The 22747-nt window shown below is 40.3% G+C and overlaps 1 protein-coding gene across 1 annotated transcript in view; it reads left to right on the top strand.

Annotated features, from left to right (window-relative positions):
- Window positions 1–22747, top strand: part of LOC109376817 (metabotropic glutamate receptor 8-like) — a 206809-nt gene that overhangs the window by 82975 nt on the left and 101087 nt on the right. Inside the window, exons 2-4 of the mRNA XM_019632963.1 lie at window positions 2677–2812; window positions 3513–3667; window positions 4974–5111. Coding sequence (XP_019488508.1) covers window positions 2787–2812; window positions 3513–3667; window positions 4974–5111 — 319 coding nt within the window. The 5' untranslated portion in view covers window positions 2677–2786. The remainder of the gene's footprint in view (window positions 1–2676; window positions 2813–3512; window positions 3668–4973; window positions 5112–22747) is intronic.

Here is a 22747-nt window from a genome sequence, read left to right as displayed (position 1 = left end):
AGCTTTGAGCACCTCTTGTAATTGCAGAAGTCAAACGTGACTTGTATTCATCCTTTGTTATTGGTATATATTAAATATTATAATTAATGCAGTTTTGTCCTTTCTAAAAATGTGTATACCTTTTTTTGTCACCCTCTGTATATACAATTTCTGTCTGCCAATCATACTTCAATAAGGCTGGAAAAAAAAATGTATAAAGCCCCATGGATTCTAGCTCAGAAATTCTAACAGCTCCATCGGTACCAGTAGCATTGTGTGTCCCCAGTGCCTATCCATAACCTCTTAACTTGGATCATTGCCTCCTGGTTCTTTCCACTCCAGTTTGCCTTCTACGTCAGCAGCCCTCATCCATTTTTCTCCCATGAAATGCAATGCTCATAGATGAGACATATTCCTATAGGCTACTGAAACATTTAGTGAGGAACTTAAACATTGTAATTATTCATAACCTCCATAGACCCTGCATAGCCATGCACGATCTGAGTCCTGTTCACCTCTCTTCTTTGTCTCACTGTTCCCTCCCCACCGTTCACTAACTCCACTGGCTCTTCCCTGCTCTTTCCCACCTTGTCTCCCATTCCCTCTTCTTTTTTACCTCAACTAAGTGATACCACTTTAAGGAGCCTTTTCCTGAACACTCCTCAATCTCAATTAAATTCCTTTGCTCTTCCTCATAGGACCTGCCATAATCTATAATTAAAAACATTTTCTTCTTCTTTTTTTTTTTTTTGCATTAAGCCTGGTTCACTCACAACATTTCTAAACTCTGTGAAGGCAGAGATCATGTCTGTTTTATTCACCAGTATATCTCACAGCCCCCACACAGAATCTGGCAAATTGCGGGCATTCCATATATATTTACTGGAGGAATGAATCAATTATCCCAACTATAATATTAGTGGCCTGTTAGTCGGCTAGCTAACTACAGGCTCAATCTGTGGGTTATGGGCAGTTTCCATCCCCAAATAGAGTATTGTTAAGATTAGCGAGAGCATTGCTATTATGGGGATAATTCTGACTGTGCTCCAACTTAGGGAAAAATACACCTTCGGTACTCTAGCACTGTTAGTCATACATTATTGCCACATGTGTTAGGTCTGATCTCAATGCACTGGACACCCGTTATCTGGCTATTAGACATTTCTTCTTTGTCTGGTTACCTGAGATGTCTGTCTAAAGCATAAAGCTCTCCCTGTGATTCTCCTGCTTAGGAACTTTCAGTGGGTTCCCTTTGTTGTCAAGGACAAGTTCAAATTATTTGGCATGTCTAACAAAGTCATTCTCAACTTCATTGAGAGAAAGAATGGCCATTCTTTCCAACTTCAACCCCAGCCAGTCTCTATCATGGGCCATGGTCAAGCAAGGTTCTTTCATACCTTGCTCTCTGTCAGAAATGTCCCATGTTTGTCCCTATATGGCTGTGTATTTGCCCTTGAAAATCCATCTCTCCCAACCTTTTGAGTTGCAGCTTCCTCTGTGCTCCCATTGTATGGTGTAGTCTGTTAATTCTAGACTTTATCACATATTCTATGATGACTTATCGGAAGGCCTATCTCCCAGGGTATAGTCTGTTATTTCTAGACTTTATCACATATTCCATGATGACTTATCGGAAGGCCTATCTCCCAGAGTGGATGGTAACTTCCTGGATTAGACTCGGCATTCTCAGGGTCCAGCCCAATGAGAAGTGTATAATGGCGCCCAGTAATTTTTGGGTGACTGAACACAGAGCTAATTGTTTGGAAGTAAAAATGCCTTTGCCTACTGAAGCAATGGTACAAAGGGTGATTGAATTCTCAGCTGACTCAAAAAGCCTGTTTAAACCATAATAGAATGGAAACATATTGCTGATATTACTTTTTTTTCTCTAGTATTAGCATATGTTATTTCTCTGCTCTACTGCGACTGAGAAATCTCTTTATTCTTCTTATATCCTTTTCTAAACTTTTCTCTTTGGTCTCTCATTGCCTTAGAAGGAGAGGCTAAAAGAAGAGTTCTTTCGTTTTTTGTTTTTTTTTTTTTTTCTGTGCTAGTGGGATGGGATTTCTGCCATTTTGATTTTCATGGTGGAGATGTATGTCAGCTGAGAGTTTGCATCTTTGGCACTTGCCTATGTCTCAGAAAATCTTGAAGACCACTTGTCTCATAACATGTCATTATGCTAATGCATTAGCACCTTCCTGTAATACTGTGAGCTCTAAGATGAAATGAACTTTAATGGAGGTCTACTAATAAATAAAAGTAGTAAAAGGACCGGCCTATTTAATAGTTGCTCTCACGTATAAGACTTACACATGCTTTTGAAGAATCTAGGCTTTTGTCCTTTGACTCATGTTAAATTAATCAAAATAGCTCTTCTTCTTTGTTTGACTCCTTGACTTTCGCCACAGATTTTTGTACATTTTGGTTTTCTTATAGACATCTGCAAAAATAATCTTCAAACTTGGGGGGAAACAAAAAACCCTGATGTATGATTTGACGTAATTTATTTGATACATACATTATAATGCAAACAAACATGATTGCTTTTCATAGACGAGCATGACAGACGTTTTGTGAAACAAGATCCTGTATCGAATCGTGTTTTTATATAGCAGCTAATCTCATTAAGTTTGTTAACTAAATAAATGCCCTTTCTGAATCCTCCCTTTTTTCCCTTCTTTTTTAAAATACCAGGTGGTGTTTGCATCGCTCAGTCACAGAAAATCCCACGTGAGCCGAGACCTGGAGAATTTGAAAAAATTATCAGACGCCTGCTAGAAACACCTAATGCTCGGGCGGTGATAATGTTTGCCAACGAAGATGATATCAGGTACTGATTACTTTTCATCCTTATGTAGGATCAGCTTTGTGGCTCACATTCTTTTTTTTTTTCCTGACATATTTCACGTTCAGTGTAAAATCTTGTGAGATTTCACAGGAATTGCAACATTCTCATGTAGTTACCGACTGCCTTCTGCTGCATGGAGACACCACAGCCTTCTAAGTCTGCAGTGTCTGTAGAATAAAACCTGGGGACTAAAAGAAATGAGACAAATAAGGATGACAGACAGAGTAAAGTGAATGAGGTTAAGGATAAGGCTAATTAACAGGTACTGGAGTTAAAGTCTCCAATAGACTTCCTTTAGGACAGCGGTTCTCAACCTTCCTAATGCCGCGACCTCTTAATACAGTTCCTCATGTTGTGGTGACCCCCAACCATAAAATTCTTTTTGTTGCTACTCTATAACTGTAATTTTGCTACTGCTATGAATCATAATGTAAATATCTTTTTGTTTTCCCATGGTCTTAGGCGACCCCTGTGAAAGGGTTTTCGACCCCCAAAGGGGTCGCAACCCATAGGTTGAGAACCGCTGCTTTAGGAGATGATAAGACTCAGGCAGTTAGAATGATTGACTAATTGTTTAACGGTGACCTACTGAGTGTATATAACTTGATATAGCTGTTTTGTAACAGTCATACTTGTGTTTCTTGATAAATGTGGTATGTTTTGTTTCTTTTTGTTCCTATAGGAGGATATTAGAAGCAGCAAAAAAATTAAACCAAAGTGGGCATTTTCTTTGGATCGGCTCAGATAGCTGGGGGTCCAAAATAGCACCCGTTTATCAGCAGGAGGAGATTGCTGAAGGGGCTGTGACGATTTTGCCCAAAAGAGCATCAATTGACGGTAAGGACGCATCATAGAGAATTTCTTTCATTCCAATTAAATCAAAACCCGAAGGCAAAACCAGAGTATCAGCATATGATGAAATGTACCCATTATTGATGACTCAGGAGAGAAATTTTAGCTCTGATGGCAGACTTGCCAAGAGAGTAACTATTTAACCCAACATGTATACAGAGGGTGCCCCAAAAAATGTATACACATTTAAACAAAGGAAAAAACCTGTATTAAAATTGTAATATTCAATATATACCGATAAGAAGAGATGAATACAAGTCATGTGTAAACATTTTTTTGGCCCCTTCAGCATATTTTTTTATTAGAAAAGAATGCCTATTAATTGTTTTTAAGAAAGGAAATTGTGGCCTTTGATATTTCCATGATGTTGGCCATTTCCTTGATGTTGCACTCTGCATAATTCCTTGGGCATATATGATGGTTACAGCACTGTGGGAGGGAGATACTGACTCCATAGAAAATGAAGACATGATGCTGGACTGGCCCTTGGACAAAATAAACGCAACAGTAAAGATGTGGCGCATCCCCGAAAGGCAGTCTGTCTCCCAAATACCTTTGCCAATGGTCTTGACAGTGATTGAAACTCCCACCTTTCCCATTATTCTTTTGAGTAAGGCATTATTTCCAGGTGGTCTCCCTTCAACGAGGTCGTTACCTGAGCAGGCTGAACCTTTAGCCCATTACCCATGACTCCAGAAGATTGCATTAGTACTGATTAGTTAATTGAATTAGCTGCAAATGGAACATTAGGACAGATAAATTCTGAGGTGGCTAGGAGCATTGAAGCCCAGAACATTAACCCCTGCTAGGGGAAAGAGAGGGGGGGGGAGAGAGAGAGAGAGAGAGAGAGAGAGAGAGAGAGAGAGAGAGAGAGAGGGAGGGAGAGAGAGAGGGAGGGAGAGAGAGGAAAAGTCTGAGCTGGTTCTGACACCTGGAGACATAGAGGAGAGGGAAGGGTTTTGACAATGACACCCACAACAGGCTTTCCTGTTACGCTCATCCCTAGAGCCAGGTGCCTGAATGGTGAATGGTGGGGGTGGGGTGGGAGAGTGGAGATATTGTCCACCGATGCCCCTTGGCTTTTGCCATAAGGGAAGCTTTTGGCTGTCCCCATTTGTGTGTGTGTGTGTGTGTGTGTGTGTGTGTGTGTGTGTGTGTGTATGTGTGTATATATATATATTTTTTTCATGCAATGATCACAATATAACATAATATCCATTCAAAAGCTGTGATACTATTTGGTTTTGATTTGGAAAGAATATTAAAATCATACTTTTCTTCTTTAAAATAGGGTTTGATCGATACTTTCGAAGCCGAACTCTTGCCAATAATCGAAGAAATGTGTGGTTTGCAGAATTTTGGGAGGAGAATTTTGGATGCAAATTAGGATCCCATGGAAAAAGGAACAGTCATATCAAAAAATGCACAGGTAGCCGCTTAAATGTTTTCTTTGGTGCATTTGTTTTGTCATTGCCTGAGACAGGAAGTTTTGCTCTGTGGATAATCATAAGGGCATTTTCTGTTTCCTTGTGTCTCTACAGTTTCTCAGTAGGGCTGGGCATACACTGATCATGCAGCAAACTCAGGTGTATTCCTTTGTACTTAGTGTCAACCAACAAGTATTTATCGCACATGTGCCATATGCCCAACACTGGGGTATTTCAATCCTATTAAAAAAACAGTTTTTGAGGTGGGACATAGACAAACAAGATGTGATATTGCTCTCCAGGAGCTTAAACTGTAGTGAAAATGATGGATCATAATAAATTGCTACAGACAGTGTTGTTTTTTTTAAACTATTTCAATCCGTGTCCCCTATAATACTATTCTCCCCCAATATCCTGCATAGCACTAGCAGCTATGATTTTTGATGATTTATTTTCTGTATCTTGTGCTTAAAAGTAATAGTGATATTAAATGTTCATATTCTGAATGTAAGAATGAGGCATTTTTTATTTGCAGATAACATGATTGGATACCTAGAAAAAGCTTTGGAGTTTAAAAAATTAGTTAGAACTAAGTAGTCAATTTAACAAGGTTACAGATACAAGATGAATATAAACATCTTTTGAGAAATTCATTTTATATATATTATATTAGAAACTAATCCATGGAATATGAAATTTAAAAGCTACTGATCATACTATGATCAAAAAAGCATAGAATGTTAGGGATAATTTTAACAAAGATGCATAAATCCTCTACACTCAATACTATAAAACTTGAATGAGCATTTTATCACCATACACATCTCCGTCTCCAGCCCCTCACTCCTGTATTTTGATGCATCCTCCTTTCCCTCTACTCACTTTATGGGGAAATAACCATTCAAATAAAAGATATAACATAATAAATGTTAGAGCAGACATAAGCAAATTGAGGATGGGGACTGAAAATGGGTGCCGGAGCATAGCTGGATCTGACTTCAGGCTTCCTGTGTGACAGGCACGGTTCCAGGAGCTGGGGTGAGGAAGGGAGATGAAGCCTCTGCTCACAGACCTTATACTCGAGTGTGAGGAGACAGACACTAAATAAGTAAATGTGTAAAGAGTCAGAGACTTCCAGATGCAGAGACCTACTTACGGGAAATACAGCAGAGAGACGTGAAAGGCTGACTGGGGGGTATTGGCAGGGAGGATGGTAATTAGATTGTGTGGTCAGAGAACGCTGCGCCAAGGAGGTGACAATTTGAGATGAGACCTGAACAGCAAGAAGGTGTCAGCCATGTGAAGATATGAGGGCAGCCCTTCCAGGATCTAGGGCAAGTCTCTTTTGTTCAAGGAGCAGAACAAAAAGGTTAGGGAGGCTGGAGCGATTGAGAGTGAGGATAATGAGTGAGAGGGAGAGTGAGGGCAAATGAGGCTAAAGGAGTAGGCTGGGGTGAGCTCATGCAAGATCTTGAAGATCTTTCTAGAAACTCCAGAGCTGAGGAGTTTGGGCTTCATCCTACCTGTCAGGTAGAATTACTTAAGGCTTTTTATCCTGGGTGCTGCTCAAATGCCTGTTTCAAAGAAGATTCCTCTGGCAGAAGCATCAGGAGGGATGGCGATCAGGGGAGAGAAAGGAGAAAGGTCAGGTAAGGCTCATGCAGTAGCACTGGTGTTGGGCCGTCACAGCCTGAATAAGGACATGTGAGTTAGGGGCAGATCTCAGAGGACCGAGGTCTAGTAGGTAGTGTTTACAGTACATGGTGAGTGAGTCACGCTGGGGGTGGGAAGTAAGTGATGGAAATTCTGAATATCAAATCCCTATCAGCTCGGTCTAGGAAAATGCTGATGTACTTACTTAACAGAGAAGACAGAATGGAAGGCAGGTTTGGAGGGACTCACTTGAATTTGGTTTTGAGGCAGCCCCACGGAACTGCCCAGCAGGGGGCAGCATAAGGTCTGGGACCCCACGGAGCATTCAGCACTAAATACAGGTTAGGGAACGGCAGATGGAGACCTGGAAGTTAACAGACAAGGGCCGAAGTGCAATTGCCTTAGGGGACTGAGCAGAGGAGGGATGATGACTGAAGACCCTCAGGGAGGAGCCAGGAAAGGAAACTGAGCATGGTGAGTCTGGGAAGGAGATGAACTGGGAGCCAATGCCTTCCCAGTCTCCAGGAGAGAAGATGGGGTGCATATCCGTAGTTTCCCAGAGGTATGGCTGAGGCGTAGAAGTATGATAGAGAGACTCAAATTGTGAGACAGACCCAGCATAGAGGAAGTGGAAGAAAGAATGCCTTTTCAAGATTTTCGGCAGAAAAAGAAAGTAGCCATGGTAGAAGAACTTGAGAAAGAACGAGGGCTTGTGAAAGTTTTCGTTAGGATAGAGCACATTTAAGTGAGTTTTCAGATAAACCTAGTATTTAGAGGGAATCGCTGGAGTAAGAGAAATTCAATGTGGACTAGGAGCTTGACAGAAACGTAAAAGAGAGGCATGGAGAGAAAAGTGTTATCTTTAAATAATGTGATTAAGTTGAGGGGGGAAAAAGATACAGCCAGACACATACATAAGCAGAGGCGGGAAAATCCTATGATTACATGCTAGATGTGGACAAAGATATTAAGGACGTTCAGAAAATACATGGCCAAGTTCAAGTTCTAAAGTTCAGAGGTTTGTGGAGGAGCTGGGTGCTTGATAACAAGAAGATCTGAGAAAGAGCATCCAAGATGAGGGGACAGGTGGATGAGTAGCACATGGCATAGAGATGGGTGAAGAACAGTGCAGAGGTCCAGCTCCCTGGAGGGGAGGGTGCTTGCTAAGGAATCATGGAAAATCAAGAGGGGCCAGTTTACAGAATTTGAAAGGAGAGTTTATGCGCCGAGTATCTTCTGTGTTTTTCATTCAGACATGTTTTACCCTGTGCTTCATCCTGCATTCTGAATTTGATCATCTATACATTCATATCCTATTATTGTTTAGACTATATTAATGAAAATCTACCAGTTAATAAAATGGGTGAACAAAATTTTTACTTGTATATAGGCTACATATGATAAAATTGGTGGGAAATTAGTTCTTAACTAATCCCATAACTTTTTAACAGACTGTTTTCAGAATTATCAGTTTCTCTAAACTCATATTTTCCAAAAACATTGTTGTATATAGAGGTCCTGTTAGCATCTGTGGATGGTGTGTACTGGATAGTTGGATAGTTGTTTCAGGCGTAAACACGGAACGGGGGTGTGGTAGACTCCTGACGTGGTGCCATGCCTGCTTGAGATTCCTGTGATTTATTTGGGTGTTGCTAACATTGTAGCCATTTGTCCAATTAGAACTATTTCTAGTGCAATGAAAATGGTGTTTACTCCAAATGCTAGTGCAAGCCTTTTAGGGAACAGGGTCAATCAACAGATTTGCATGCAAATTCCATTGTGGGTGATACCGAAATCACTTGCCTTTGGGTAGAAAATAAGTAATGCAACATCCTAAAAATAATAATAATAATAAAAAAACAAAAAACAGTAACACATGGACATTTCCAGATGGTGAGAGAAGATACTTGTACCCCAACTTACCATCAACATTCAATTTTCATCTGTGTTTTGGGGGAAGAGAGAAGGTGATATATAGCCCGTTAATGGGCAAATGTACTTAAGAGGAAATATTGATAGGATATTCATGAGCAGAAATGTCCAGGATGTGAAATTATTTGTCCAATTTGTCCAATTTCATCTAATTCAGAAATAAATGTGTACAGATGTGCGAGTTTCAAAATTTGGCCTTACACGGTTCACGTTTTAACCATCCACAGTGAGTCCAAAAGTTAGGGAACTCTGTGAAAGTGGGATGTCCACAAGACCCTTTTTGCTGCGTTTAGGGCATCATTTGTGAGTTATGTTTTGGGTAAATTTTACCGTAAGCGACGGTAATCTGGGAATGTAATTATCTGCTTCCATTGGGGATGATACGGGCAATGTATTTACGTGCGTAAGAGTGCTTCCCAGCAGGATAGGGCTTCTGTCATGTCAATTTTCAAGAGATAGAATGTCTTCAAGCCGTGAGGAGCCTCCTCTTCCTAAAATTAACTCAGCACAGTTTTCTGAGATGATTTTTCCCTCTTAGAATCTCAGGAAAGCTTTGAAAAAGATGCTATACTACTGTTAACTTGGCTATGCGGGCCAGATTCCAAAGTGAAGTAATTCTTACCATCCACTTAGCTATTTATGTAGTTATCATTGCTTCTGAGAGCTGCTGAGTTCTGAAAGCGACAGCTACTTAATCCTACTTAAAATTCCCTTTGTCTTCTCAAGAAGAAAAAAGGATTCTTTTATACTTGTTATCATTGGTGAGGGGTGTTATTTTATAGACATTTCTCTGACTCTCCTTTTTTTCCCCCTCTCTTGGTCTACTTGCAGCTTTAATGCCTTTCCACTCCTCCAAATAGATACTCGTGCTGTCCCTTAAGAATTGTGGGTTTTCATCATCTCTCCTGGCCTTTGCCCATTTCCACACACCTATTTCCCCACTCAGGCTTCTGCCTGGATTCCTCTGCTACTGTTCCCTTTCACCTTATTTTTTCTGTTTTCTACCTTCTCTCTGATCAGTTCCTTACCTGACATTGTTTTGTTCAGGAGACTCTCACTGGCAGTGGGGAGATTTTATTTGAGGTCTCCCTTAACGTTTTGAATGGCTCTCATTCTGATTTGTTGTCCTTTAGCAAGCCCTGGTCATGAACATTGCAGGGACCTGAGCGTGTGCAGTTGAGCTGCTCATCAAAGACGGGGTCCCTCTTAGTCACATCATGCCTTGGCTTTCATTTCTCCATCATGAATTGTGACTAGCGCTGCCTTTATCAAAACAACATCCTTTGACCAACCTGATAAATCTGGCTGGTTCCGTATAGCATCTTAAAATCTTCCTTTTGTTCCATCCATCCATCCATCCATCCATCCATCCATCCATCCATCATTCATTCACTTCTTTATTCATTTGGATAGCTCGCCTTGTGCCAGACCCTGTGCTACAAATATAGAGACAAAGAATAGACCACCCTTGCCCTCAAGTTGCTCACACCGACGTATACGCTGTTATTGAATTTCAAGAGCTTTCCTTGTCTGTTGGGTTTCAATCCTCAGCCAAGAGGATGGGCACTGCTGCTTAGCCTGCACACGCCTGACACTCAGATGCTAAATTGTGGTGAGCAGATGCTGCTTGAAATGGCCTATTGATTCTTATTTATGATGATAGAAATAATGGTAATGGCAAAAGCAATGGCACAAATATGTTTCTTCTCACAAACAAGCAGTTCTGTCACTGAACCAAATAGCAGGCTCAATAATTAGCTCCCTGAACGACCTGTCAGTTTATTTTCTAGTGCCAGGGTAACTAGGTAACTTTTCAGGTGTAACTACCTCTCAACAGTCCTTATTTGCTTTGGGAGGCTATGTATGAAAGGTGGAAGCTTTCACCCATTCACCCAGGACCCTTGGAGACCGTATGAGTGAATTGGGTAGTTAGTGAGGGGAATGGGTTTACAGAATTTAATTTGGTGATTCAGAATGAAAGGAAACTAAGATACTTTTTCCTGTGTTAAAATTGTTAACATTTTCCTTTTGCCTAGAGTAAACGTCTGTTGGGGACAGTGTCTTTACATTAACACCATGAGGTGACTACTAGCCCACATGCTGCTGTTCTTAGTAGAGAACAGAAGTAAAATAGCAGAAATCCCAGAATGATTTATTTATGCCACTTCTGAGATTCCATATTGAATTTCAATAGATGCACAGGAGATGACAAAACTGGCATTGATTTCAGACATGCCAGATTTCAGAAATTTAGAACAGGCATTGATTTCAGACATACTAGATTTCAGAAATTCAGAGCTGGGGTGTAAAGTCAAGATCATCCTTTCATTTTCTAGATGAAAAAAAAACCCCAAAACTGGATCCCAAAGAAATTAAGCGAATTGTTGAAAAAAACCACACAGTCTCAGAGCTGCAACTAGAATCCTGGTCTGTTTTATTTAAATTTGCCCTTGACTTTTATATCCTCAATTTATTTTATTATTTACTTATTTCAGAGTTTTTACCACATAGTTGAAAGCATTTTTTTCCTTTATGATATTTTATGTAGGACAGCAATGCATTATGGAATTTTAAAATCACCAGCTATAAAGTGAAATAAAAATAACATATTGGTTGTTAGCTAATCCTATAGAAAACAGTAAATATTTTAATATTCTTCATATTGGTTTTTTTTAATTTATTTTCAATGATGTATGTAGTATTTGCAAGTGGGTCTTGAACAGGATAAACTTTTTCATGCAGTTCCCTGGCCCCCTGCCATTTATAAAAGTAGACCTAGGACTATATTTTAAAAAGAGAGAAGAAAAGAGAAGAAAAGAAACTCTAAACTGTAAGCTTCTGTAACTCTAAGTCCAGTGGCACTGAATTATAGCCCTTCACTTTGCTAAATTACAGCTAGTTTGCTCATTTATTCATTCCTTTATAGAAAAAAACCTTACCTATTTTAAAGCAGTGTGGGAAGCACTATAATGTATAATAGCACTTCTAGAACTTTAGTGTGCACACAAATCACCTGAGCACCTGGTGAAAATGCAAATTTTGATTTTGTGGTTCTGGGGGGAGGCGTTCCGTATTTCCACCCAGTCCCAGGTGATATGGATGTTGATGGGCCCTGGGCCACACTTTGAGTAATGGTGTGTGTTAGAGCTAGTTTGTGGAGATAGCAACAGCAGCTGACATTTAATTAGCAGAATAAATATTTAACTGTGCTAATGATTCTTGATAAACCCAAGGTATCCTATAGAAGATTATCTAAATAAACTTTACATTGTCAAATGCAGAAATTTACAATCAAAATCCTGTGTTGTATATACAATCTAAGTAGATCAGTAAAGTGTATAAAGCTACAGTAGTGTGTGCGTGCGTGTGTGTGTGTGTATGTGTATGTGTGTAAGTGTGTATATATGTGTGTGCATGTGTGCCTGTCTCCCCATTAGGAAAATTGAAAGTGGGAAGCTTAATTACTAAATTTAAAGAAATGTACACAGATGCACCTGTATCTTCAAAATGTGCAAAGTAGATCGCAAAGGTTGCCATGTCAGTATCTGCACTGTCAGTCATAAACACACATTGAGGAAAGGAGTTGCAAAGGTCCATAGAGACCATTTTGCTCAATTCTTTCATTTTGCAGAAAAGAAAATGAAGGTTCACCTGGCCTAAGTGAGTTGTGTAGAACCCTCTAGTTACCTGATAATGATAATGATGATGATGATGATAAGACTGAAATCTTGTTGGACCCTTGATTCCTGCCTCCATCTTCTCTTGCTCTGAAAGCCTGTCCCAGTGAGGGACTGAGTTGCACTGACCCATTCCACAATTTTTTCCTGGTCTAGCTGCCTGATTATTTTTCCAATAGTCATCTAGAGTCAAATAGTCCGTCTTTGTGAAGCTCCCTGCCTACTAAGCGGGGGAGATTGATGCTCTCAGTCTGAGAAGCCCTATTATTGCTGGAATTGTGGAAGCATAAGGAAATACCCTCTGATTAGCATGAACATCAAGGGTACATCAAGTTTCACATTTTTCAGGCAATCACTTAAAACAAAGCAAACACCCATTTTACAGATTCAAAATGAATTTAGGAGTCTAGGAATCCCTTCCTGCTGAGCATAGAAGGGAGGCAGGCATGAGCTCCATTGGTTGGGATTCACACATGTCTGGATGAACATGATCTCTGGAATATTACACCGAAAGACTCAGAAGTGGAAAAGGGAATACAGGCAATTGCCTGACAGCAAAGCATTTTTGAGAACCAGTTATTTGAAAACCCACAATCAGACTTGGGCCAGTAAAGATGAAGGAAGGGGTCGAAAATATAGAAACATTTGAAGAAACTGTCTTTCCCTCAGTGCTTATTAAACTTCAAGTGAGGGAACCAATTCATTAAAACAAAACAAAGAGAGAAAGAATACACCAATGGCTCAGCGTTAGGAAAATGTGACACCCCTCCCCTTTAAAAAAGAGTACAGAACAGTTATATACAAGGGGCTAATTATTTGCATTGCAAAAAGAATATTTGTGTGCTAAGAAGCTTTAATCTTGGGGTTCCTTTAAACCGATGGGATTTGAGGGAATCTATGACTCGTATGATTTGATAAAATAAAAGAGATTTACCACAAAATTTAGGAACACATCCAAACAAAAAGAACTATCTAGCTGAACAAAGAACTGAGCACATTGGAGCAAAGGAGATATAAAATGAAGCATGACCAGGGTTGACTAAGGTGAACTGAGTAAACCTCCTGTAGAGTCTTATTTTTCAGTGCTTATGCCATTTATTAAAACTCTACGTCTTGCTAAACCCCTTCAGTCCCTCTCTTCAAGGAGCTTATATTTTATGAAAAAGACAATAGGAAAATGAAGTGATTGGTCTGTAAGTTTCTAGTACTTCAGACTTAGAATATGCTTAGTGTTATATGTTTGTTAAATTAGTTAATTGGGAAAAAATGATGGCAAGATAGTCCTCTTGCTCTCCACTCTAGTCATGGAGATCTGATGCAAGGAACCTAATTTGGCATGCATTCAACAAACATTGTAATGGATGGAATGATATTTTTAATGAAAGAAAAAGCTCAATACAGGTGGTTATATTCCAAGGGCCTTTACTATAATTTAAGAATAAATTAATAATTCTTCTGGTAGTTTATCTGTCTTTAAATTTTTGAGTATCCTGCTAATATAGAGATGACAATGTGATTCTAGAAACACATATAGGCCTGTATATATCGGTCAAGTTCTAATTAGAATAGTTGGTTTTCTGATTATAAATGCCATGACTCTGTATCATAGTGTTTTAAAGAAATTACATTAATATTATGTGGTGTGTGTGGCTGGGGTAGGGGGAAATACTATATGTCCATATGACCTCTAACGAGGTAAGAGAATAATAAAAAGTTGGAAAATATGATAGAAAATGTCAAAAATGTGTTCATTCATTCAATTTAAACATGTACATTTGTTTGGTAGCCTATCATTGGTTTTCTTTCCCTACAAGAGCACAAACTTCATGAGGACAGGGACTTTGTTTTGTTCTCTGCTGCATCCCAGTGCCTCGGATGACATTTGGCACAAATCAACTTCCTTAAGATATTTGTTGAATGAATGAATGAATTCAATTCAGCTTATTGACTACCTACTTTTTGTCAGGCTCTCTCTATTAGGTATCAGGGTCATGTTGGTGAACAAAACAGAGGTGGTCCCTGCCCTCATGGGACTTAACAGTTTAATCGAGAAGATGAATGTTGAGTCACATCCCTGCAATGAAAGGTGTTATGGTTGGTGAATGGGAGCGTTTATTAGGGTGACCTAATGTAGTGTCGGGGAGAAGAGAGGTGTCATTTAAGTTGAGACTAAAACATGAGCAGAACTTAGACAAGATGAAGAGGTGATCAGCAGGCTTATTTCAAACAGGAGAAAGCACAAAGGCCAGTTGACAAGCGAAAGGATAGCAGTTTGAGGAACTGTTGAACAAGCTCAGTATGGCAGTGGTAGAGAGTAGGGTGGGAGAATAGTATGACAGGAGGATAGGGACATAGCCAAAGGACATATCATGTAAGATTTTATATGCCTCATGAGGGAGTTGACATTTGTTTTGAAAGGCAATGAACAGGCACTAAACGGTTTTAAGCAGATCAGTGGCATAATTGGATTTGGTAGGATTATTCTCACTGTAACATAACACTGGCAAGACATGAAGAGAGACCAGGTAGATGTTATAGTAATTCCTCCAGCGATGATAGTGTTCCAGGCTATGATGTCTGTACTACCTCAGGAATGGAGAAAAGTAGGTGAATATATAGTTAGTTATGTGAGTCTGAAGCTGAGATAAGAGGTCTTGCTGTAGAGACAAAGTTGGGACTCACTAGTCTATAAATAAGGCTGGGTGAGATAGACCCAGAGAGCATGTGAAGAACCAATTGCAGGGGGCCTGAGTCAGAGCATAAGGGACTCAACCTTCAGGGAATGTGTTGAAGGAGAGGACCTTGAAATTCCAGTTTTTCTAGGAATTGTCCTCAATATTCACAGATGGAGCCTCTAAGGATATATTTCTGACCTACAGCCCTAATTCCTTCCCCAATGTTTCTGCAGCTACAACTGATTGGTTTAACGTTGGGTGCTTGGCCCAAGATAGAGTCCTTCGAAGGCATATTGAAACCTGGAACTGAAACAGACAGATCGGTCTCTCTTGGAGGTTTGGGGTGAGGCTGTGAGATGGGAGGCTGGGGAGATTGTCAAGTTCTTCACCATGAAGAGAGAGTTGGCCTGGAGAAACGATGTTGACATGTAGACAGAACAGAGCTGACAAATGGAAAGAGTTCTGACTGTGATAACTATGCCTTTCTTGCAAGGATGTGAGGGTCAAGATGCTTCTGATTAAGTTTTCCCATTTTTAGGCAGCAACCTAATGTTCAGATTAACATATGATAGTGATGCTGGGGAAGATTAGAGGAGATGATACGCATAAAGCTCATTGCCTTCTACACAGGGGGTCCGACACTGTTGCTTCCTTATCCAACAGCAATCTCCCTTTCTTCTAAGTCAGCACCATCCAATAGAACTTCCTATGATGAGGACAAATGTTCTATATCTGCATTGTTCAATGGAGTAGCCACCAGCCACATGTGACTATTGGTTACTTGAAATGTAGCTAGTGAACTGAGACACTGAATTTTACATTTCATTTGATTTTAATTAGTGTACATTTAAATATGAAGAGTCGTGTGGCTAGTGGCTATCTATGGGACAGCAAAAGTCTAGGCTGACAGACCTACAGGACAGCACTTTGTTTTAGTGTGTGCCCCATGTAACCCAGTTGATTCTGATTGGTTTGACCCAGTTATGGAGGCCCTGTCTTGCCTGTCGACTTTGGTTGGAAGGGTAACTTGGAATGTAGTTCTGGTCAAGGAGACAGACGGGAAAGTCTTCCGGGAGCCTTCAGGGAGTGGAGGGCGGGGCGTTCCTCTGATTATTGCTATGTCTGCAATTGGTGGCTGGACCTGCTACAGGAAAATCCTGTTGCATGGTAAAAAAGGAGAAGGAATCTCAGTCACTGCTGACTTCTTTGAATCTCTGATTTAACCAGCCCTGGAATGCCCTTCCATTCTTGAGATATGAGATAATAATAAACCCTCTCATTCTTAAAGCCATTTTGCATTGGGTTTTCTATTATTTGCAGAGGACAGCATTCTAACAAATACAATATGTTATCAATAAGTGGAAACGATTCATTTATCATGACACGAACATGCCTCATTTTAAGAAGATATAAAAAAATTAAAATTCTAAAATAAATTGGGAGGTTAATATTTGCAATGCAGAGAAATTGTTGATATTAAATGGATTCATCACAGGTTTCTTTTTTTTTAAGATTTTTATTGGGGAATTGGGGGGATGGGAACAGTGCTGGGGAATCGGAGGAAGGGGAACAGACAAGTTGCTGTCCTTTTGTTCTTCAATCCAGTTGTGGAGGACGTTGCTTCACTGGCCCAAGTTGGCACCATCATTGTGCTCTTCCCGGACGAGGCATATCAGTTGCCGGCTTCTGGACGGCTGCTCACTGCGGCTGCTGGCCGCTCACGCTGGCTGCTGGCTTCACACGGTAGCCCATGGCAACCCATTGCCACAGTGGCTGCAGCCTTCGCAGTCGCTGGCGACCCACAGCAGCCCAGCTCCAGGTCGAGCTGTTGTTCAGCATCTTAGCTGTAGAGGGCAGTGTCACTGGCCCTCACATGTGGGATCCGAACCGGGGCCCTCTGGCATCCCAAGCCAGTTCTTAACCATCGTGCCACTCGGCTGGCCCCATCACAGGTTTCTTAAATACTGACTTCCCAGTCAGTCAATATAAAATGTGATTTGATTTATTAAAATTAGACAGATATGCAGCTTTTCAACAATACTTTAATAAGACATATTTCTATATATAAATTTCAGAATTATAAAACACACATATTAGAGAATGTGCCTTAATTTATCAAAATAATTCACCTCTGGGTTCCTTTAAACAACATGCCTTCTAGTCTACAAAAATATTACTTTACAGATTATGGGGGTGGGTTAATTACCACCTGACAAATGATAATCTAGCTAAGCATTTTTCTTTGGCAGTGTGAGTGAAACCTATTCAAAGTACTTGCAAGTTTATCAACTAAATGATAAGTCCTAAGAAGAACTAGGTATTTCTATTATGTTTTCTGTGTCTAATACAATTTTCAGCCTCATTGGTTAGTTGCTCGAACAGTGCATGTTAACTGTGTGATCTTGGGCAAGTGAGTTAACCTCTAAGAAATCTTGCTGAATGCTAATTTTTCTTGTGTCTAGATTTTGGTGGTACCTATCTTTCATAAAGGCCATTCACATTGCTCTCTGGTTCTCCCTTGTGTTACCAAAATGCTCTATGGCTAAAACATTGAGTTTACATAGAGAACTTGTACTGTTTTTACAAATGGTGCTTATTTCTTTATGCACCTTTCCACTACGTCCCAACAGTTAGCTGACTTGGACTGTGGCGATCTGTTGAAAAAGGAGTCAGCATTCTCACCAATAGGTGATGTTGTTCTACCCCCGTGTTATTTTCCATTAAACCACTGACCTATACAGAACCTTGTAGCTGCAGGTTTATTTGCTTACATCACTGTGGTCAAATGGTTAGATTTGTAGATTTTCATTTGGGAAAATGATTAATGTCTTTCATTAAGGACATTAAAATGCTTGTTTGAATTGCCCTTTTGTTCATGGTTCATGAACCATCGAAGCTTTCCCTAGACTTGCGGTGGGAGGTGGGAATGTGCTGTACATCTGTCTCGGACCCAGCTCTTTTCCAGAAAGAATAGAGGCAATGTGAGCCAAGCAGTTAGGTGGGAGCAGTATTCAGCTCTTTGCCAAGACAGGTCCAAGATTCCAAACATGCCGATTCAGCAGACCACAGCGAGATTGTCTAAAACCGAAGGGCTCAGAAATCCATCAGAATAAGTGATCATTTAACAAAAAGTCAAATCCTATTAGCCAACAGAAAATCAGAGGGCCTTAGAGAAGGAAGAAAACGTAGAGGTCAAATCGTGTCCAACGTTTCGCTGAGCTTCCCGTCTCAGACGATGTAAAATGAGGACAGGGAGGGCCCAGAAATGTTCCAGTTTTACTGACTCAGTAGAACCCGTGAAGGCTTTTATTGATGCAAAATGAGGCCCTCTCATTGACTCTCAATAGGCTTATTAGCAGCATACAGAGGGATTTCCACTGCGATCATCTCTTTGTCCCCAGGCAGAGTGAAGGCATGGGTCTGAAGCAGCAGAGAGTCGCGGGAGTAAAAAGTACCGGCAGACTCGAGCACAGAGAATGGGCTGGCTGCCAGCTTCAGGTTTAGCACTCTGAGGAGTGTCGTTTGTCGGAGCTACACTTATGAAACAGAAGCCCTCTTTTGTGTATGTGTATCCGTGAAAGGGAGCGCTAGTGTAGCTGATTCAAAATAGCAGAAAAACAAATAATTCATATTGGTTTAAGATGCCCGCCTACTTCCTCTTTTTCAAGAGTGTTAGTTTCCATTGGAATACATGGCCACCGTTCTGGGAATTCTGGCTTGATGCTTCCCACGGGGGCTTCGTTGACTGGTATGAAGGTTTAATCCAGTTTAGTCCAGAAAACTGTCTAGCTTTGTCTCCCAGCCTAATGACAGACAACGTCCCTGTTAACTGATTTCTCTGTGTGATCTGTCTGCATGGATCACCCTGACTGACCCCAAGCCCCACTTCAGCGTGCCATGCTCACTGCTTGGCTCCCGTTCTCCCAGGGCGCAGGTTTGAGTAGATGTGTAAATGGCCTTTTAGGACAGATGATTATGAGGGTGGGCAAACAATTTGTTCTTCCAATTTTCAATAACTTGTGTGTGTATTTGGGGTAAGTATAGGCAGAGTTGGGAAGAATGTGAACAAGAGACTTGGGTAACCATTGGCCATGCAGGTGGTGATGGTGATGGTGATGATGATGATGGTGGTAGTGATGATGATAGTGATGGTGGTGATGGTGGTGGTGATGGTGATGGTGGTGGTGGTGATGGTGGTGGTGGTGATGGTAGTGGTGATGGTGATGATGGTGGTGGTGATGGTGATGGTGGTGGTGGTGATGGTGGTGATGGTTATGGTGATGGTGATGATGATGATGGTGACAATGACAGTGATGACGATGATGGTGATGCTGGTGATGGTGATGGTGATGATGATGACATAAATAAGCAGAGAGTGAGATTTGTGAAAAGAAGGGTAAACTCAACACAGTTCCTCACCATGAGCTCTCTTCTCTCCCTCTCAAAGACAGACACACATAATGTGCTTGGTCACTGGTGACTTTTTAGCTACCAAGAGTTCCAGTGTCCCTACATGGAAAACTATCCTGTGGCCAGGACACTTTTCTCCTTGATCCTCTTTGAGTAGCTTTGTACTATATTTAACATGGCAAGTATAATTCGAGAGTAGATTTACTTTAGAGAAATCTCCAGGAAAATACTGTGTGCATTTGTAAACTACACACAGTCTCATTATTCTATCTGTCCTTACAGAATTGTAGAAGTTGGCTACAGGTTTCGCTTCCCAGATCTCAGATATCTATCTCCAATTAATTCTTTTTCATCTAACTCTAGTTCTTGAAAAAGCAGCCTCTCCTCGTTTGATTTTCAGGTGCATCTCATCCTCACTGCAGGTTTGAGACTGAAAACTTCCTTGTGGAGACACCCAGATGGACCATATCTTTGTCCAGCTGGCTCTCATCATTTGCATCTCTTGAGTGAGTCTACCTTGTCTGGACACATTTCGAGAAGAATGCCTCTCTACCTTTTCAAAGTGCAGCCTTTCCTTTTTGTGGCCATTTTCTCTGCTGCTCTAGTACATTCATTTATTGACACCCAGAATAAACACTAGATAAACATCCAAGATTTAACTTCACATTTTATATATTTTATTATCTGGGAAACTGACTACATACAAACTACAGTAACTTAGGGATGGAGTATTATTCAAGAAACTCTCCATACTTATATATTTTGGATAACAAAATTTTGACTCTATTAGATGAATGAACTATCCTTTTTTTCCCCCAGAAAAATATGTGTTCAGTGAGTTTTCATTTATATTACTATGCTCTTAATCTGTAGGCATTAATGGATTCACACAGCCTACTCAGAAATGAATGAAGCCTGTTTATCCTATGGATTTTCTCATTCACTCCTTCCTCTCTTCTTGTCTTCTTGACACCACTGTTGACATCTCACACTGTAGCCTTTGCAAATTTTTTGGTGATTATCACACATTTAGGGACTTGTGTGGTACTGGGTCTCTGGTCAAATTATTTTGAAACTGTAATATAAAATGCACAGGAGAAAGCTGAAAATGTGCAGCACTAGGCAAGCTTCTTTTTGTAAAAGTGCAATCTAAAGAAAGAGTAAGAGGTATACAGTGTGTTTGGGATTTTGCTGCTCTGTTTTCTTCATTCATTGGTTTACGCATTTAACTCATTGCTCTCAAGATGTGTTAATGGGTATGAATGACAAAGGTATATGTAATTCTTGGCAATAATAGGGGAAAGTCAGACTTAATCGTGTGGCTTATGTTCACATGCAGAATGACCCCTGTCATCGGTGTCTCTGTGTTATATAACACTTCCTTTGGCTTCATCATTGCGCTCTTATTTTGGAACAAGCCAACTTAAGTGCAGTAGAACATCCTTGTACCTGCACAGTTACCTGGGTTACTTTGTGGGGAAAAGGAGTGGAATGAAATTGACACAGTTACAATCACCCCATGTTATTTATAAGGCACTTTGACAGAAATAATACAGGGTCAAGTGCCATAAAGAATAAGAAAATGCAGCCTCCTGCCCTTGAGGTGCTTATGTTTCCAAGGTGAAAAACAAGCTTGCCTTTGAAATCAGGTAAGGACCTTTATTATGACGACAAGTTGGGTTACCTCATTTTATTTCTGGAAAGTTATATTTGAAGCTAAACGATAGGTAGAAATGCCCCCCGCCCTTCCCCCCCCAACCCCCACTTCCTGAGGGCTTAAAACCATTCTGGAATTAGTCAATGTATTAAAAAAAATTAAATCAGATTTGTTGTATGACATCTCTAAACCTAATTTCTCTATTAAGGCTGTTTTAAGTTCACTCTCCATTTCTTAAATGTCCCATGAGTTCCTGCTACAGAAAATAACAATAGATTCACCTGCTGGTGTGAAAGAACTGGGCTCTTTATCCAGCTCTCTAGTTCTCAGACCTACCAAAGACATCCGAGTACTGAAAAGGACATATCTGGCTAGGGTACCCCTCTGACGGTTCTAAGGGTACAGAGGATGGGAAGGGGTGGGACGGGACTGCGGGGTTATCTTGGATTGATTTTGTACTCCTTTCAATGCTGACAGCTGCCTCTTGCTAGGAACCTCTGTCTTTAGAAGTTAGGACTTACTTTGTGGTTGGATGTGTGCTTCTCAACTCTAGAAAGTTCTGAGTTCGTCCAGCTCTTCCCTTATTTACTGAGGCTGATAAACTGCGCAGTGTGTCACTCTGCCAGTATGCTGGGGGACAGGGCAGTGGGTCCCTTTAGGGTCCCCACAGAACCAACAATGGTGTTGCAGCCATCACTCATGGATAAGGACCAAGGTTGAGCTGCTTAGGTTTGAAGACGATGCTGGGTGATATGGGGTTTGTGCCAGAGTGTTGATTCGTCCCTCATGACATGTTGAGCTCACTCTCAGCAAAACCAGTTGAATAGCAGAGCTGGCTTTGGAAGCAGAGGTATATAGGTATTTCCCACCTGTGTGTCCACTGTGCCTGCCACTTAGAAGATATTTGTTAATGGGTCTAAATATTTGTTGACTGGGTAAATATTTGTTGAATGGGTCTAAAAATACTTCTGTGGTATGTGATACATTCGTTAAGTTTACACTATAATGAAAGACAATTATGCCCAATAGAACATGATTTCCTTTTTCTTCCTATGTCATTTCTAGTTGTTAAATTGACTTTGAGGTTGAGAGACTGGGCTGTGACTCAATATGTGCATAAACTCTTTAATAAATACTGTGCTCAATTTTCTTTCTTTTTTTTAGTCAGAGGATAAGGATGAAAAAAGTGAAAGGTTTATTAAGCTACTGAATCCAGTTGTTGGTTGAAAAAGTATTTGGGTTGTTTACATTTTGTTTAGTCATGAAATTCCTATATAAGTATTTCTATCTTTGACAAAGCTTTATGCAATCGATCTGGCTGCTCGATTTTTTCCCCTTGATTTTCTTTATTTAATCCACTGGTGAATGGCATTCAGGTTTTGATTGTGGAAAATGTTTCCATGTCTCCATCTTTTAAGGAAATGTTCCTAGGTAGCTCAGTCATTTCAAACACAGTTTTTCTGGTGTGTTTTGTTTTTAATTTATAGTACCAGTGAATGATTTATATCATATTGTTACTAGCATTCATGAGGATGATGGTTTTTAACTAAATTCTAGGGAGTTAGAAAAAATTACAGCTGATTTTATTGCTCTGTAGGTTCTTAGGACAGATATACTTAAATACTGTTATTCAC

This window comes from Hipposideros armiger, unplaced genomic scaffold (assembly GCF_001890085.2).
Source record: "Hipposideros armiger isolate ML-2016 unplaced genomic scaffold, ASM189008v1 scaffold_1211, whole genome shotgun sequence".
Lineage (NCBI taxonomy): Eukaryota > Metazoa > Chordata > Mammalia > Chiroptera > Hipposideridae > Hipposideros > Hipposideros armiger.
This window is presented reverse-complemented; position numbering and strand designations above follow the sequence as displayed.